Source organism: Periophthalmus magnuspinnatus, chromosome 19 (assembly GCF_009829125.3).
Source record: "Periophthalmus magnuspinnatus isolate fPerMag1 chromosome 19, fPerMag1.2.pri, whole genome shotgun sequence".
NCBI classification, from domain to species: Eukaryota; Metazoa; Chordata; class Actinopteri; order Gobiiformes; family Gobiidae; genus Periophthalmus; species Periophthalmus magnuspinnatus.
The window spans coordinates 5,141,675-5,159,455 of NC_047144.1; the positions used below are offsets into that span (position 1 = coordinate 5,141,675).

Sequence of the window (17,781 nt, forward strand, 5' to 3'; positions counted from 1 at the left end):
TGCCACACAGAGAGAGTTGAGCAGAAGCAGTGCTGTGTTGTGCTGACTACCATTGCTATTTATTTGGTAGGTCATTCTTTTGATGAGGGTCCTTTTCACTTTCATAAAACTTTATCACCAGAACATTTACCAAGTGCTTGTAACATCTTAGCACTTTTAATATAATGATTGCAGTATATATCCATACATCATACCACGTCATAGGTTTTATATATTTATTTATAGTCTTAATTTTTTACTGTAGGTAAAAAAATGTTATTATGGGAGGCTACAATAGTATGGAAGGAGTTGTTTTGGAGGTTGTCTGTCAAAAGAGAAGTCCTCTCACCTGACAGAGACAGATAAATGAAAGCTGCACCGTCCATAACCACAAACGGTTAACAGTCAAAAAGAGCACATGATGCGTGTGGATGCGCACAGTGGAGTGAGGTAGAGTGTGTCTGATCAGGAAGGGATCCGTTGGAGGTCGGTTAGCCCAGAAGGGGCCCTGAGGGTGGGGCTGCGGTCGGGGTGGGGGTGGGCACCACACTGGAAATGGGGCTAGATTTCATGTGTGTGTCCAGGGGGTGCATATGGGCTCATGAAACTCAAAACTCAGCCTGAGAGGAGAATGTTAAGAGATGACAGACAGGAGACAGAAGAGAAGACGGACAGCAGTAAGACTGAGGTGGCTCCTGATGAGAGGAGGACACGGGTTTGGTTAATGCCCTTTCAAATGTGTCGTGGAGCTTGAAGAGTCGCAGAGGAAACCGTATGTGTTTCGGCAGTGTCATCACTGTCGCTGTTGTGTGTTTGGCCGCAGCTCAGCGATGGTTAAACCACTTAATGGCTCCATCTTGATCTAATCCTAAACCAAGACCTTGGATTAACCATACACCCTAGCATTCCAGGCTGAACCCTGACTTACCTTCATGTGAATGGGGGAACCAGATCGAGGAGGCACCCGAGTGGGCTCCAGCCCGGTATGAGGGGGAGGAAGGGGAAGCAGCCGGTCCCGTGGGGTGAGAGGGGTGTGGAGGAGGCGAGCCAAGACTACTGGCCAGGAAGGAACCCATGAAGGAAGCACCTAAGAGACACAGACAGGACGTTACTGAACTTCATACCTGGTACTTATAGCAGACAATTTTGCGACATTAGAGTGTACCCTTAAACAAATGCAATCATTCAGAATCGGTCCCAGACACCAATGTAGGTTTTCTATGACAGCATTATCAATTTTTGTATTGTTGTTCCTCTGAAGATCACTACTAAAATACTGCTCAATGTATGCATGATATACAACCTTGCATTTTTACCACCAGATGTTTGTAAATGTCAGATTTTAACAGTAAAAATGTCAAACATGAAAATTGCATTACACGATCTGCCCAAGAGAAATTAATCCCTTTCCCATAAGTCTTCGGCTCACATGACACACGCATCAGATATAACTTCCAGTCTTCAATATGAAAGTTTTCCAGCAGTATTCTATCCTCCAATTTGAAGAACGTAATATTTTAGTGCACACCAGGTTCTAGTTTCTTGTCTGCATTATGAACAATAAAAGGTGCAGGTAGAAGTGAAACTGAGCTATAGTTTCTGATCCTATAACACTTTGGCTCAGTTCGAATGAATCCCCACTTATCGGCACACTCTCATTTAGTGGAACAAGCCGAACAGTTGTAGGGGAAGAGGAACAAATCCTGGGGGGAATCAGGTAATTAGTCACTGGATGAAAGAATAGAGCGCGTGTGTGAGAGAGAGAGAAACAGAGAGACAGAGAGAGCGAGAGATGGGGGGGGCCTTGCTTCAGACACAATTACCACAACCACAACAGTTTGGTTCTGAGTCACACACGCGCCCATGAGGAGAGTTCGCTCACCTCCGGCACCCACCCGCAGCCACGACAGCCACAACCTCCAACTGACTGTTAAAAGCGGATACGTACGATGCACAGTGGATGAAGGAGGGTGAGGGATAAATCAAGAGCAAAGCAGAGCATCCCAAGACAGAAGCATGTATTTGTACAGCTGGATTTGAAACTCGGAAGACATGCAGACGCACACATGTTAAAAGGCCCAAATTCCTCCATGTTTAGCTTTTGATATTTTCACTGTCTGCAGTCATAATAAGATTTGAGGAAGGAAAAGGGGGCTTGGCCAAAAAACATTTGAGTCAAGACATTTATTTCCTGTCGCTGAATCTGTTTTCTGTGGTTCTAAATCCTGGCTGGTAGCAGTCATAATAAAACAGAGCTCACATCAGACTATGGGCTGTGTTGACGTGGGTCCCTACCAGAGCAACAGTCTACTTTATCTATGTAGAGAGGAGGAAGTGCTCCAAATTTGAACTCCAGGGAAAGTAGACTACTGTTGGTTCACATAATATATAATAATATATATACTATACTATAATATATTAGCACAAGTTCTATATGTTTCTATGTGTGTGTGTATATATATATATATATATATATATATATATATATATATATATATATATATATATATATATATATATATATATATATATATATATATATATATATATATATATATATATATATATATATATATATATATATATATATATATATATGTGGGGGTGTGTGGGTGTGTGTTCTGGGATCTCCATCTCAGAAGAACCTAGTTTAGTTATATTGGAGACAATTTTTTACACCTGATCCTTGTCTTTTCCAGATTTTTGTTAATTTACCTTTTCCTGTAACTTCTCCTCCATCCCACCTTTTATCTGTTTTTTTTGTTGGTGAGTTGAGGGGAAAATCATATTTGACCTCCCTCTGCTCTGTTGATATGAAAAATCAGAAAGGCCACCCTTTAACATCAACCTCATTTCTGTCATTTCTTCCTCGCTCTTTCCTGCTCTGCGTTTCCACCTTTGTTTCATCCTCATCCACACATTCCCTTTCCATCTGTCAGGATGCCATCCTTTCATATTCTCTCATCGCTCTGAGCAGAAACAATGCATTCACACTATGAATGCAAACATTGAATGAGCTACAAGTGACAAGAATAAAGCGGCAATAATCACAATAAAGAGAAATGCACAGACAACACTTTGACTTTAGCATTATGATGATGATTATTTCCTGTGTTTTACTCCACGTACATATGTAGTTTACCATAAACACAAGCTGCTGTCTGAAACAACAGCTCTATTGAGTCTACGTAATGGTAATTAAACTGGAGAATGTGTTCGCATGCTTCCCATTTTTTCCCAGTTGGCATTCCAATGTGGAGAAGTGTCTCAACAAACATGCAGTGAATCCTTCCGATCTTGACAATCTGAGGTAATAAAAAAGTGAATTAGAAGTCTTATTTGCACTAATACAGTCAGCTGTACTTGCAGTGAATGGAATCTGCTGCAGTTTATTTACGATTGAGAGTAATGGGATTTGTGCAGAGAGGAAAATCCACTCAGAAACACTGCTTTTAAAAAAGAGCCACTGGATGTGTGCCGCGTTTTTTGGGCCATGTTCTGCTGCCTGCCATATTTTTGGAATTCCTCATGGATAACAGGCCACACATCTACTTTGGAAAGGCCCAGTACACCTAAGCACATAATTGTATAGTATCATAATTTATCATTTACAAAATAAAAAATTACCATTACCAACCAACCAAAGATCAGAGGTGTCCAAACTATGGTCCTGGGGCCAAGTGCGGCCCTCATACCAATTTTTGTTTGCCCTCAGGCCCCCTGCTGAATTGGCCCAACCGATAATGGGCAGAATTTTACTACAAATTAAGTAATTCTACCACTATATCCTCAATAGTATCACATTGCATCATGACACAGACCTAAAATTAATGTCCCAAACTTTATTACCTGGGCTCTGTCAAAGCTGAAGCTAAAATGCATCAATCTGAATGACTCAATCTATCGACACCTCCGCTTCGAATATATTTCGATATGCAGCCCTTCATGAAAAAAATGTGGACACCCGTGCTAAAGATGTAATGCATACACACTAGGACCTTAAAATGGATATACATTGAAAAATCACTTGACAATATTTGAGTTAATTTAAATTTTTCATATGTTTGCATTTGTAACACAATTAATAACAATCAGAAAAGTCTCTCACTGTCCATACAGAGGTAATAATTTTGCATAGGTTGTCTTTTATTCCCTTACCAGAAAACATACTGCAGTCATTAAAGACACTATTACTTATCATGTTTTTTTTTTCTATATATAAAAAATCTGACAAAAACTCGAGAATGTTGTTGGCATTGTATTTAGTAAAACTAACTGATAAAGGTGTTTGGAAATTTGGCTCAAATTACATAGAGAAAAAGTGTTCCATCTCCTACATTTCACACCTTGAAGGCAGATGATGACAGTTTTAATTAGGGACAGATCAATCGGGCCTGCTCAAAATGTTTGGCAGCTATGTTAAAAAAGTAACAGGCTTTCATGCAAAATCTAAAGAAAATGCATCCAATAACGTCAAGGTTATTTTGTCATATTTTCTTTTTTGGATTAGAACCGATTTTATTTTTCAAACCTGGTGATATGCCGTGTGCAGTATGCTGCTCGAGCCAAGGAGAAATCAGTGTGAAAAACATAACCCTCTTTTGTGTTTTTGTCTCAGCAGCTGCTCAAGAGTGCTTCATGAAATCAACGGTAAAACAAAATGCACCACAGGCCACAATGTCCCAAGGTTTAGCACTTTTCTAAAGACTGAAAGGAACAAGAAAGGGCTCTAGAGGAGAGGAAACTAATTTATCTTGGAAAATGAAATTTATGGAGATTTTTTTGTATGTTGAATGGGCCACTGTTAATCAATATCTGCATACAGTGTACACACCTGGGAGGATGATATGTTAAATCGATATCTGTCCGATTGAAGATCAATATCTCCTGTGTTCTATTGTCACATTTATCAATTAACAAAAGCTTCTGTCCACACACTGATCTACCCAAGTCTGACACAAGCAGGTCGGGTCATTCAACGCACCTGCAACGTCCTGTGACATAGGACTCATCTGGAATCCTCTCAAAATAAGATAGCTTAGCCTTGGTTTACCATTAGTACAGTGAAACAAATGAGACTTCACTGGACATGGCCTCTGGGGACTATGACCCTCTGGAAATACAAATCATCATGACTGAACTTGGTACCATCTGAACTGAGAAATGCCTTCAGAATCAGAGTCAGAATACATTTTAAATTAGAAAAAATTGTAGCGTCTCACAGCCACTTTGACACAAGCCTCCTTGAGCGCTGAGCAGGTCTGTGCTGCGGCCTCAGCGTGTGTCAGAGGTTCTGACTCTCGTTAGCTTGCCTGTTACGCTTATTGCTGTACACTTGGCAACCTCTCGTCAGTACGACCCTTTCATAAGCCTCCAACCACCGAGCGCCTGGCACCGAGCCTCCGTGTGTGTGTGCGCATGTGTGTATAGGGTCAGGAGTCAAGCCAGACCTTTCTGATCTGTTTTGACACCACAGAATTGCACAAGTGACAGGGCTACTCAAACACACACACACCTCTGCACACACAGGCCCATAAAAGCATTATGGCACTAGGGACACAAACACATTGAATGGGTGAGTAAGCACTGCTTACAAAGAGTACGTTCAGGGGAGAAAAGGACTTCTTTTGCTCGACTAGATCCAGATAGCATTTTCCTTCTGCTGTATCTTATTATTCATCAACCATTCCTCTTGACTCATTCATGTTGGAGAGAGCAGGGTGTGCAAGCAAAGCATGGCATGTCGCCTGGGACAAGCGGCTGTACTGAATCACATTACGGCACACAAGAAGAGAGAGGACAGAGCAGGAGAGAGGAAGAGTGCAGCAGAAAAATGAGATGAAAGTGCTACAAATGAGAGATTTCCCTGTGAGGCGCATAAATCAGCCGACTATGAACAGCGCAGCTCAGACTCCCAGGCTGTGGACGGGAGGCTCGTCCATACAGAGCTACTGGATTGTCTGTTCTGCCTCCGCTAAACAAGAACCTTGCAGAAAACCACACTGCACCTTGTCTCAAACATGCTGAAAAAAATATCCATGGATCTTTAGAGTTTTCCATCAGCAAATGCTGCCCACAAACACTTCAGTCAACTCTGACTAACAGGTAAAAATGTTCTTACTTCTGACCACAGACTTTTTAGCCGAATCGTGCCCACCCACCCACAGCAGCAGGAAGAACTATATATGGTCAAGGCTAGCTTAAACGCTACAAGATGAGAGATTCTTGGGAAGCAGGAAGAAAAGAGAGGGGGCTGTCAGAGTAAGTTTTTCCATGTTGTTTCACCAAAGAAAACTGGGGAATTTGGGAAAAGGGGGTCACTTGGGTAAGAATGAAACACAATGATACGTGTGTAGGAGAACACAGACACACTTTAATTAAAAGCATAAGGTTGCTGATATTTCAGGAAAGCCTGCGGTGAGAGCCAGTAATGCAATTCTGTCTGCTTGCATGTGTATGTGAGATAGTGTGTTGACCAGGCTGCCCCACCCCCACTCGGAGGAGAGGCTTTGAAGATGTGGTAAACACTACAGAAGCTTGTTCTGGGACCTGCGCTGGTCCCACCAGTCCAACACACCTCGCCTGTGTCTGTGGTCCGGTCTGTGCCACAAAAACACAGACTTCTTAATGATTTGAAGCTGAGTGGTGCTGCTGGATAAAATGCACCTTTGGGTCAAGACAAAAGAGCAGCAGGTGAGAGCAACAGAAAACACGCCACAAGCTGAAAGACAGCGCTCATGTGTTTCTTGAGTTGGCCAAAAGACAATCTCTGCATTTCCCTTCTCAAAATATTTGATACAATTTGGTTTGATTTATAATTCACACAGATAGGTGCAGAGTTCATTAGCTTTGACATGTAACCATTCCAAAACCTTGCCTTAAATTGGTCAACCATATGGCTCCTCCAACTGCTAATACGAATGCAGACACACACAGACACATTTTGCATTACAGTTACTGTAATGTTTGTTTCACGTGAAACAAAAACAAAGCCTTTTTAAAAGGGCACTTTCAAAGATCAATGAAATGCATGCATTTAATAGTTTTTCTTATAACAACCAATTTGATAGCTATGGCAAAATAAACTGAGTAATTTGATAAGCTTTGACCTGCTTTGATTATAAAGCCAAGTGTATTTTTACTATAAATCCATCCACACATTTGCAGTCACTGTGTGTCTCGCCTCCTGCTTCATCTAAAGTTAGCTCCGACTCCAGTGGAAACAAACACACACCTACGCAGTACAAACCAGGCGACGCACTGCAAATCCAGCACAGTCAAAACGTGGGCCCGCAGCTTGCCTAGTGTCCTTGAGCAAGACACATGCATTCTCCAGCAGCAGCTAAACTTCAACTCTCCAAAAATTACTCCAGTATACAACACGAACAGAGCTGCCTCCAATCCTGCAGCATGAGCAGGAAGTGTGCCTCCATCAGCACGCTGAGAGCTTGCGGTTCCTTGAGAAGCACTTTACTTAAAATTAGACCCTCAACGGCTTGGCGTGCAGGTGTCAGTGGTGTGTGGTGGGCACCATGTGTACGTGTATGTATGAGGGAAGGAAAAGAAGCAGGTGAGAATAACCCAGTGTGACCTTATTCCAGGTCTTCCTCCTTTATATGCCTGCATCGCTTTAATATTTACACAGGAATAAAATATTATTGCATGATCCCCACAGAAGAAATAAAGGGGGTGGGGGGTATGAAACTCAAACAACAAAAGGAAAGTGGGAATAAAGATTTAATAATAATAAAAAAAAAAAGGCAGAGAAGTCAACCAAATTATATGAAGCTTAACACAACTGTGATGCAATGGAAAATGATAGGAGCCACATTATTTTTGGAGTGTGCTCGTTTAAAGTATGTTAGGAATAAGTCATTCCAATAAATTTAAACAAAATAATTATGACAATTCACAATTATTTGGTAGAAGTACTTACTTTACAAACAAAAATCCCAGAAAGTGGAATATATGGTGTTTAAGATAACAAACCAAAAGAAAAAAAAACTTTTTTTAAAAAACTGTTATTTAAAAAATGGTATTGTATATAATTGTAATATAATTGTGTGTATGTGTGTGTGTGTGTGTATATATATATATATATATATATATATATATATATATATATATATATATATATATATATATATATATATATATATATATATATATATATATATATATATATATAAATTTGTTCTTTTTTTGCTTTGGTCAGCCAGCAAAACGTGAATCTAAAATTATGAACTAAATAATAATGGGGATGTTCTTGTGTACTCACTCTTCATGTTTGGAGCAATTCTAATATTTTATCTATGTTTAAATTTCACAGACCACTGTTCCTGGTGTTGTGTTTAAAATTAAACTATGATTTGCATTTTATAACATATATTTTATATTTATTTTTGACAAATATGGTACTATGTAATGCATGTGTGTGTGTGTGTGTGTGCGTGTGTGTGCGGGTGTCGGGGTGTGTGGGGGTGTGTGTGCGGGTGTGTGTGGGGGTGTGTGTGTGTGTGTGCGTGTGCCTGGGGTGCCTTGAGTTGAAATCTGCTTAAAATGTAAAATAATTTCAACAAATTTTACTGTATTGATTTGCTGACTTGCTGCTTACTTTAAGTATTTCTCTGACCTCAAGCAATAATATTCATGATGTGAAGAGTTTTAAGACAAAACTCACAAGACCAGTTCCTAATAAACCCTGACATGTGAAATGGGGTAACTGCATTGTGCACATGCATATAGGACACACAGATAAGTGCAACAGTAAACGACGTCTCTACATTATGCATGCACTTCCAAACATTACAAAAACACACATCAAAACCCTAAGAAAGAGACAGTAGGCCTTATTAAAGAGACAGAGGAACGGAGAAGAGACTCTTTATGAGCAATCAAAGATACAGCCGCGATGAGACAGTCCTGCAGCAGACAGACGTGCTTCTAATCAGCCCAGATCCAAAAAGTAGACAGGCTCCACAGTCCTAGTCCCAGTAGGATTAGGACCCTGCACCTTGTGTGTGCCTGCACGGGTGTGTGTGTGTATGTGTGTGCGTCCCACGAGACTGATTAGCCATGAATGACTGATGACGGATCTTTGTTGTTGTTTTTTCTCCCCCCTCTCTCTGGCTCTTTCTTGTAGTCTTTCTCAGTGCTGTGGGGATCCGCACACAGCTCCATGTATATTCAACGAAGACTCCTGAATACACTTAAAGCTTTCATGTGTGCCACTGTGTAACCATCCATGCTGTTCCACGCAGCTGCTTCCCTCGCTTCCTGCTTTACACGCCTGCACAAAGATATGAAATCTATTTCCTATTTAGACGCACATTAACTGTCCAACATGGCAATCTGTTCAGCTGGACTGCTTTGACTGTTTAGCTGTGGGTGAGGCGGCCGGAGCACTTCTTTAACCTCACCTCCAGATGAACCTGCCTAGGCCCTCCATCAATCTGAGCAGCCTGACAGCAAAACAAACTGGACATGGGGCTGCTTGAAAAGAGGCCATTACAATATGAATGAGTCAAACAGGGCAGAAATTCTCAGAACAGGGAGACTAAAAGACGAGTGGTGAAGAAAAGGAGAGGCATGTTCTCAGGTGTTACTGCAGACCAAAGGATGAGCCCAGACTGTGACATCATGTCTGTCCTGCCAAGTGATGTCACAGAGAGGGGCTGCCATGACCCCTCTGAAGAAAAGCTAAGCCATAAAAGAGAACTACAGTGGCCTTAGTGGTCAGCGACTCGCACATCTATTTTCTCAACATCATTGTGAGGACACACCTCTCCAGACCGTTTCTGCCAGACTTTAACAATAAACTACATAAGCACTCACAGTGCAGTTTTTGTTTTTTACTTATTAATAAAAATGATAGTGATAAAATTTTTTGTTTTATGTGGATATTGCCGAGTCATCATTTTGTGTTAGCCACATTTGTAAGGTTTACACACACACACACACACACACACACACACCCCTACACACACACACACATACATAGTGCATACATACACAGGTTATGAAAGGTTATGAACCTTCACACATGGCACAACTATACAGTTAAGGAACTCTTTTGCACGCTGTTTAAATGTCATTTTCCTTTCATTTCTCTGACTTCAAAAGGAGCTCCTCTGAGCTCTCACTCCTCCTTGCCAAATCCCCCAATCATTTGTGATTTACAGAGTTGGCCGTGGGCCGAGTAGCACCGGGACGGGCCCGTTAACAACCGGCCGAGTGGTTGTGAGAGAGGGAGGTGGAGTGGGGGAAACAAATGAGGAAGCAGGCTGAAATTGAGACAGAAACAGGAGGAGTGCTGAGTGAAGCTGGGAGTTAGACAGAGATGGGAGTGTGGTGTAAGAGGAGGGGGAATCAATGAAAAAGAGGGCAGAGGAGCAGAGCAGCACCGAGCAAAGAGAAGTGAAAGAGGGAAGCAGAAGGAGGACACCACGACAAGTGCACAGACAGGGAGTGTGGACACAGGAAGTCTAGCACTTTCCATTCACATGCCAAGTCATCAGATGGTGCTGTGTGCTCACACCCCGAGATGTCGCAACCAAAACGCACCCCACTTCCTTCATATCACTGCTACCGACAATAAGCAGCTGTTCTCATGTTGGAAGAGAGCTGGAGATGAGACAAAAGTCTTCTGTTGTTGCAACAGCAAATGTGTTCTAAGCAAATGCATTCCTCTCAAAACCTCAACTTAATACATTTATTCATATATTCTTCCATTGCACCTTTTACATGGTCACAGGAAACTTCACTTAAAGTCAGTTTGATTGCTATTGCATTTGAACAATTAGTAGATATTTTAATAAGTGGCATTGGTTTACCAAAATAACGCCATCGAATTCACAGGCATCTGATTTTATGGCAGCCTCACTGACAAATTTTAATGACAACAATAAAATAAATTTTAGGTATAAGCATTTGTCATATAATAAGCACTACACATTCTTTTGATTGAAATTAATAATAATACACTTGCACATATCTGGACTGAACTAATTTGACAGTTTACAGTCCTGTCCTGCTCACTCTGCAGACTGGCTTCAGGCTCTACCAGCTGTCTGGGCCACGCAGGGGGTCGTCTTGCATACTGCACCCGGGATGCGACAGTCGTGCCCTGGGTGGCGTGGGTGTCTGTGAGGTTGGTGCTCTGCTGACTCATCTCTTTCACACAGACATGTAGTGACACACATCCAGCCTGCGTCTCTGTCACTCCTGCTTTCATTCACTCTACGCTGGCTGAGGAGCTGGGTCAGTGCCGTGAGGTGGGGATAATCTGACTGAATTACCAACAAGGTGGAATCCCCCACTTCCCAGCCTTCCTCTCCTTACTACCATTCAAATGTATGTGCCTGACAAACATTCACAGAAAATATCATATCATGCAGATATTAAAAAAAAAAAAAAGTTCAATAGTTCTGACTTGTGTTTAAAAGTTTAAGTATGGCAGCAGTGTTTATGAATGAGAGAAAAAATGCACATAAGTACAAATAGATTCACCGATATGCATTCTATCAGAGCAAAAGTGTGGATGTAAGGTCAAGTCTGTTACTACGTCATAGACACTTTCACATGATCATGTAAGCAAAACGGCTGCTGTCTGTTCTAAGGGCTGGGTGCTCTTTAAAGGTACCTCTATGATACTGAAAAAACTATATATATATATATATATATACACACACACACACACACACACAAACACACACACACACCACACACACATTTATGGTCGGTGATATAGAACTACTGAACGTTAGTCAGGGATCCATGTACTTAATAATTAATGTGACCACTGGTTTTGTCCAAAGAATCACATAATCATCATATTTAAGAATAGTAATTAACAAGAGTACAACAGTATTTTGTTTAATAAAATAATATGTATGACAAAAATAAATGCTCAGGCACCAGACCAGTATCAAAAACCATGGTATTGTTTAAGTATCAGTAAAAAAGATTAAGGGCACCCAGCTCGTCCTGTTTTAGAACTAGCAAGGCCACGCCCCCATAACACAGCACACCTGTGCTCTGAGGCTATAGCTGTCTCGCTACAGTGAGAGGCCAACTTCACAGAAGAGGGACAAGGGGGACAGAAAAAACAGGCAGAGACAAAGGCTCTCGCAGTGCTGCTATCAGCTATGTAAACGCCTGTGTAATATCACTGTGGGCTTTTATCAAATGGGGGTAAAATCTAATGGCGTTGGTATGTGCCTGCCATTCCATCACCTTGTCAAGCATGACCGCATCCCAACAGACATCATGCTGCTTTAAATAAGAGGCTTCAGGAAACTGATGGATTGCTAGAATTCTGGGAAATGAAGAAACAAGAGAATGAGGGCAGTTTCTTAGATTTTTTTCTGTAATTCATGTTCCGATTTTAAGCAAATGTACAAAGCCTCTTATATGGCCGTCTCCATTATATCAACGTCCTGCTTCGAAGCCTGTAGGGCCAGCCATGCGGCTTTCTGAATCTCGAAGGGAGCCAACACAAAGGTAACCCCCATCGTAACCTCCATGCACCCTTCCCCCAGTCCAAAACAACGCTGCTCTGTGCCCATCATGTCAGTCAAAACCCCATCAGGGACATGCATGGAGAGTCTGGGTATCTGGAATCTCAATACAGTGTCATGCACCTTGAGACCCAGCGAGAGGCCCACTTGAATATATTTCAATAGCATTATCACTGTGCATTACTGTGCTGTGCTCCCTTCAACGTCACACAATCACTCTGAAATGGGACCAGAATACATGTCAGAGTAGCTGCAGCAGTCACAGCCCAGAGTAATGGCTTCAGAACACACAGACACACACACATTAGCAGGACAAACACAGTGTTACTCACTTCACTATGGACACACCTGTGGGGCATTTTATCATTAAATATTTCCTAATAAGTATAAATTTAAAAGTAAAATAATCCTAAAGTAATTTATGTATACACACACACACACATATACACTATAATTTTATATACACACACATTGGGTTTACATGTCTAATGAGGACATTACATTGAGATCAGTTCATTTTGTGTTGACTGATTTTAACCTTAACCATAATCAAAGCTGCACAATATATTACTCTTGCTGAAACTGAGATTTTGATTCAGCTGCAATAATCAAATTGTAAAGCCTGTAATTATTTAGATAACAGAATATCCTCTGCTCTGCAAAGAACAAAATACAGGCTAGTCTTTTTTTAAATAGAAAAACTGTATTACATGCTTAGACCTCTATAAATATTTTCTGAAACTCACATTAGTTTATAATTTTTCAGTCATTTCACAAATGTTAATGATCCTTGATGTTCTTTACAGTGTGACTCTGAACAGAACTATCATTTTTAAACATACACTACTGCAAATTCAGAAAATCATCAATATGCCTAACCTTAACCCTTAAGTTATTATCTAAAAATAAAGCATTTATGTGATGGGGATCTGATTTTTGTCACCATAAGGAAAGCATGTCCCCATGATTTCAGTGTGTACACAGATTTTCACACGCGTAGCTTTAAGAAAAGCCATTTAAAATACGTATTTAATAATAATAATAATAATAATAATAATAATAATAATAATAATAATAATAATAATAATAATAATAATAGACAATAAACAATTAAAGCAGCCTTTGAATTATTATTATTAATAATACTTTTAATGATACATTTAGGCTGTTTTTATTTATCCAAATGCGCACAAATATCTAGGCCCGCCCGATTTTGCAAATATTGGCAATTAAAATCAGAACTGGACATCCTGTTGTGTAAAACAAATTAATATGCAAATAAGTCGAGGCAGACACTATATGGATCACACACAAATGACTGTATCATTCACACAGATAGTCTCGGGGTCTATTTAAAGATGAAGCTACATTTACAAATGATAATTAATGGGAGTCTTCATCGAGCACGTTTACATTCATCAGTGGGTCCGGTTCGGTGTATGATTTACGGCATAGGGCTCACAGGCTAGCCTACTGAACACACACACACACACACGCGCGCACACACACACCCACACACACACCCCCACACACCCCTACACACACACGCACACACACGCACAAACACACGCCCACCGTCCCATCCCCCTCTTCCCCATTGAGGCAGAATACCAAAGCTACTTGTTAAATCTAATGCATGCACTGTCAACCCATTCGCACCCCGTCACGTCCCGGCTCAATATAGAAACCGGATTTTCTGGTATTACCCGCACCTCTATTAGCCAGCGACCCCATCGACGCGCGACCCTCGTTCAAAACCAGGGCATACGCCGAGCAACGTCATAAAACCACAAGCGCACACCAGAGGGAACGCGTATAGTGAATGAGACATAAATGTGTGTTTCATTATTTAAATGGGCATATCAATACATCTGAAACGAACGCGTTACAGTTTGTAAGTATCTCTAAAAACAATGTGCGTGAGGAGCATCACTAGAATATGGACTCCAATTAAGCATGCACGCGATGCCTGCCTCCACATTTCTGAAATAAATTAACAACATCGACTGCTATGGTCAGTAACAAGCCTCATTAGAATTCGAGCATTTGCAGCCTCTATAGTTCGACAGTGCCATGTTTAACTAACTTAGCAACGTGGGAACAAAGTGAAAGACAGTTTTGCGAACCACCGTTGAAGCATTACTAACCTGCATGCGGAGTCATTGAGAGGTGAGATGAGTAGTATTTTCCAGGCTGAAAGTGCGCGGGGTGGTGCATAGAGCCGTGGCCGCCAGGCGCCAACCGAGACGCGGCGCTGTGAACCAAGGCGCTGCGCTCCGTCAGGAGGTGGTGTGGAGGAGCAAAATCTCGGCTTTCCATCCCCGCGAGAAACAATAAATCCCAAATCCAAAGAGAAATCCAGAGGCACCGATGGTGTCAGGCACCCAAATGCAAATAATCCCTTTTATGAACTTCGGAGTCCACTCGCTTTAAACGGAGTTTTGGATTTACAGGGCACAAACTCAGAGCCCGTCATGTCCTACAAAAGAAAGCAGAAAATATGTCAAAGCCATGAAATAATGAGCAGCAATGTAGCGCTGGAGAAAAGGCTCGTCCGTGGAGAACAGAGGACAGCACAGACTCGATCCAGTACGTCACATGCATATTTGCTACCTTCGTTCAGTTCAAATTGAGGTTTTAACAAGTTTATTAAGATCTTTCAGGGATTCGTCCTTATGGACCAAACACGAGTACACCACTTACGGTAACGGCGTTACTTATTGGGTAACTGGGACTGGACGGGACGAGGAAAACCTGGCTCAGAAATTCGGTGCTTGGGGGCAGTGCGCGCAACGAGGGACAACAGCCACTTATGTGAAATGTGGCACGAGCTATCCTTCAGTAAACCAGATCAATACTATAGGCTATTTAACATAGACGCGTGACTTGAAATGAAATCATGTTAGTCTTTTAAAAGGTGGATTACATGTTAAGGGTTTGCATACGCGCACTGTCCTTTGGATTTAATTCTATTATATATTATCTCCCCAGAACGTTTGATTTGCTTTTATTTAGCAAAAAACAAAATAAATGTGTCAACTCCTTAGGGGAGTCAGCAGCAGTGACCCCTGCCTTCTGACAATAGCGAACAATATGTGTGTCTTTACGCGCACTGTGCGTAAAGACGCCGGTGTAATCACAAATCACATCACTCGTTTATGTTCCAGAACCAAAGACTTGGAGAACAGACAATGAATTAGAACGGTCAGAATCGCCCATAGGCCTAAACTGTAGCTCAGGTACTACTTCAACAACGTGAGGCGCGCAGGGTGAGCTGTTACGCGCACTAGCACATCAGCACTCGATCTTTTCGGCCTTTCCTAGCGCAGTACGTCCATATCATCCTAAACTGTAAAGCCACCACACACAGCCCAACAACATGGTAATAAACAAAACATAAAATAACCTGTTAGAGAAGGCATGAGTGGGTCATGCAAAGTTCTACTTCTAAACTCTGTTTGGCTCACATTCGCATTCCTTTTATTGAAAGCACAAACTTTTTGGCATTGTGCGAGAGAAAATGGAGTAGACAAACTCCCACGCGTGAGCGTGTGTGAGTGTGAGAGAGTGAATTCATACTCAACACAACAGTGCAGAATGTAGGCATATTATAATTGACTGCCAAAGCATTGTTTAGATCCAATAGGCATGTTTAGGTGACCATAAAGATAAAATAACATTAGAGTAAAAAACAAAAACAAACAATATACAAGAAAAAACAAGATGTCCTCTCGTGAGCCTACGATAACATTCCTCTTATGAACATCCATTATAAACCACACTGCTCTTGACAGCCCACACTTTTACATTTTATGCTTGTAAGCACTCGTCATCGAAGTTTACAATCCACGCCAACAGACAAACTAAAGCAACAGGCAAAATTCAAACTCATTTCATTGAGCGCTCATGATTCGTCATTTATACACACGGAACAGATGAACACATTGTACATATTTTTTTTGTTTAAATTTGTGGCATGCGTATATGTAGCAGACTCCCAAAGCGAATTCTGACACTCACACACACACACACACACCCCGACACACTCACACACGCACCCGCACACACACACTCTCTCTACTCACTCAGCGCGTACAGTCTTTACACTCGCCAGGCAAAATTCTTGAGACACATCTCATGACGTATAAAATGATCACATTATTCTATTTATCAAATAGTTTGACTAATACCCCGAGTGAAAAACGTAAAGTGTAGATTGTTTGCATCTTTGACAAAGGATGGCATTGGGTCTACGTCTAAGTAATTTAAAAATATAGGCACCAGTTTATAAAACCCATTTTCGTAGTGGTTTATTTCAATAATTAACTATAATTGGCATCGTTAATTGTTAAGGCTAAACGGGGTGCTTGAGAGGGACACTGAACCAGAGAGAAAAGCCAAGTCGAAGCGCTGCAGCCCCAGTGTTTGTAAAGGCTTGGTCCCAAGGAGGAAGCTGCGCGCAATCCATGCTTTTTGCTCAGCCACAGAAGAGAAATGTAGATAGGCTATATAGCGTATTGGCTTTACAATCATATTTTATTGGTTACTATAAACGGCTCATTTAATTTTCCTGTTGCATTTTTAAAATTTGTTACTAAATCTTCTTTTGAAAATTGATAACAAGCCAAAGTAATGAATGTTACACATGATTTTGCATAGACGACTCTACAGTAACCTATCAACACATATCCACCGGTTGAAAATACAGTAGCCCGTGTCTGTAAATTTATAAGCAACTTACTGTTAAGTTCTATTTCTTGCGAAGCAACTCGATGGGAGCTATAAGAAAACGTCCAACGTGTAGAGAGTGAAAATCCACGGCTCGCTCAAATGAAACATGTGGCATTGATTACATCCTCCGCTGCTGCGCTGCTGCTGCAGACGTAGCCTTGCGCTCAGTGGAGCTATGGCAGAGACGCAGCGGAGAAGTTCAGGCTTGTAGTGAATTGAGGCTCGTTCATGCAGCCGGAGACTCAGACGCTGTGAGGAGGAGGGTGAGCGGGATGTGTGTGCGCAGGGAGGGGTGAACGCGCACGCCTATTGGTTTGAGAACCACAATGTGAAAGCGTGCCCGTGAGGCGCCCTCCCCATCCACCCTACGCTACCCTTTCCTCAACACATCCCTCCGCCGACGGTAAACACACCATTTCATTGGTCACCTCACAGAGCCAATCAGGACATCGAAAGGAACACAGAGCGAAACGGCGGGCGTTTGATTTGCAGCCGTCAGTGCATCGCACAGTGCGCTCAGGCAAATCTGAGCAGACAGGCAGGCAGCACTTCT

General features: G+C 41.6%; 1 protein-coding gene and 1 long non-coding RNA gene across 2 annotated transcripts in view; both read right to left on the reverse strand.

Moving 5' to 3' along the window:
• bahcc1b (BAH domain and coiled-coil containing 1b) overlaps positions 1-17,485 on the reverse strand; it is a 39,306-nt gene extending 21,821 nt beyond the window's left edge. The window contains exons 1-3 of the mRNA XM_055229507.1: positions 17,239-17,485; positions 14,645-14,976; positions 908-1,066 (exon numbers count right to left, since the gene is read on the reverse strand). Of these exons, the coding sequence (XP_055085482.1) occupies positions 908-1,066; positions 14,645-14,816 (331 nt within the window). The 5' untranslated portion in view covers positions 14,817-14,976; positions 17,239-17,485. The remainder of the gene's footprint in view (positions 1-907; positions 1,067-14,644; positions 14,977-17,238) is intronic.
• Positions 1-17,781, reverse strand: part of LOC129457160 (uncharacterized) — a 53,863-nt gene that overhangs the window by 21,821 nt on the left and 14,261 nt on the right. The gene's annotated exons all lie outside the window — the stretch shown is intronic.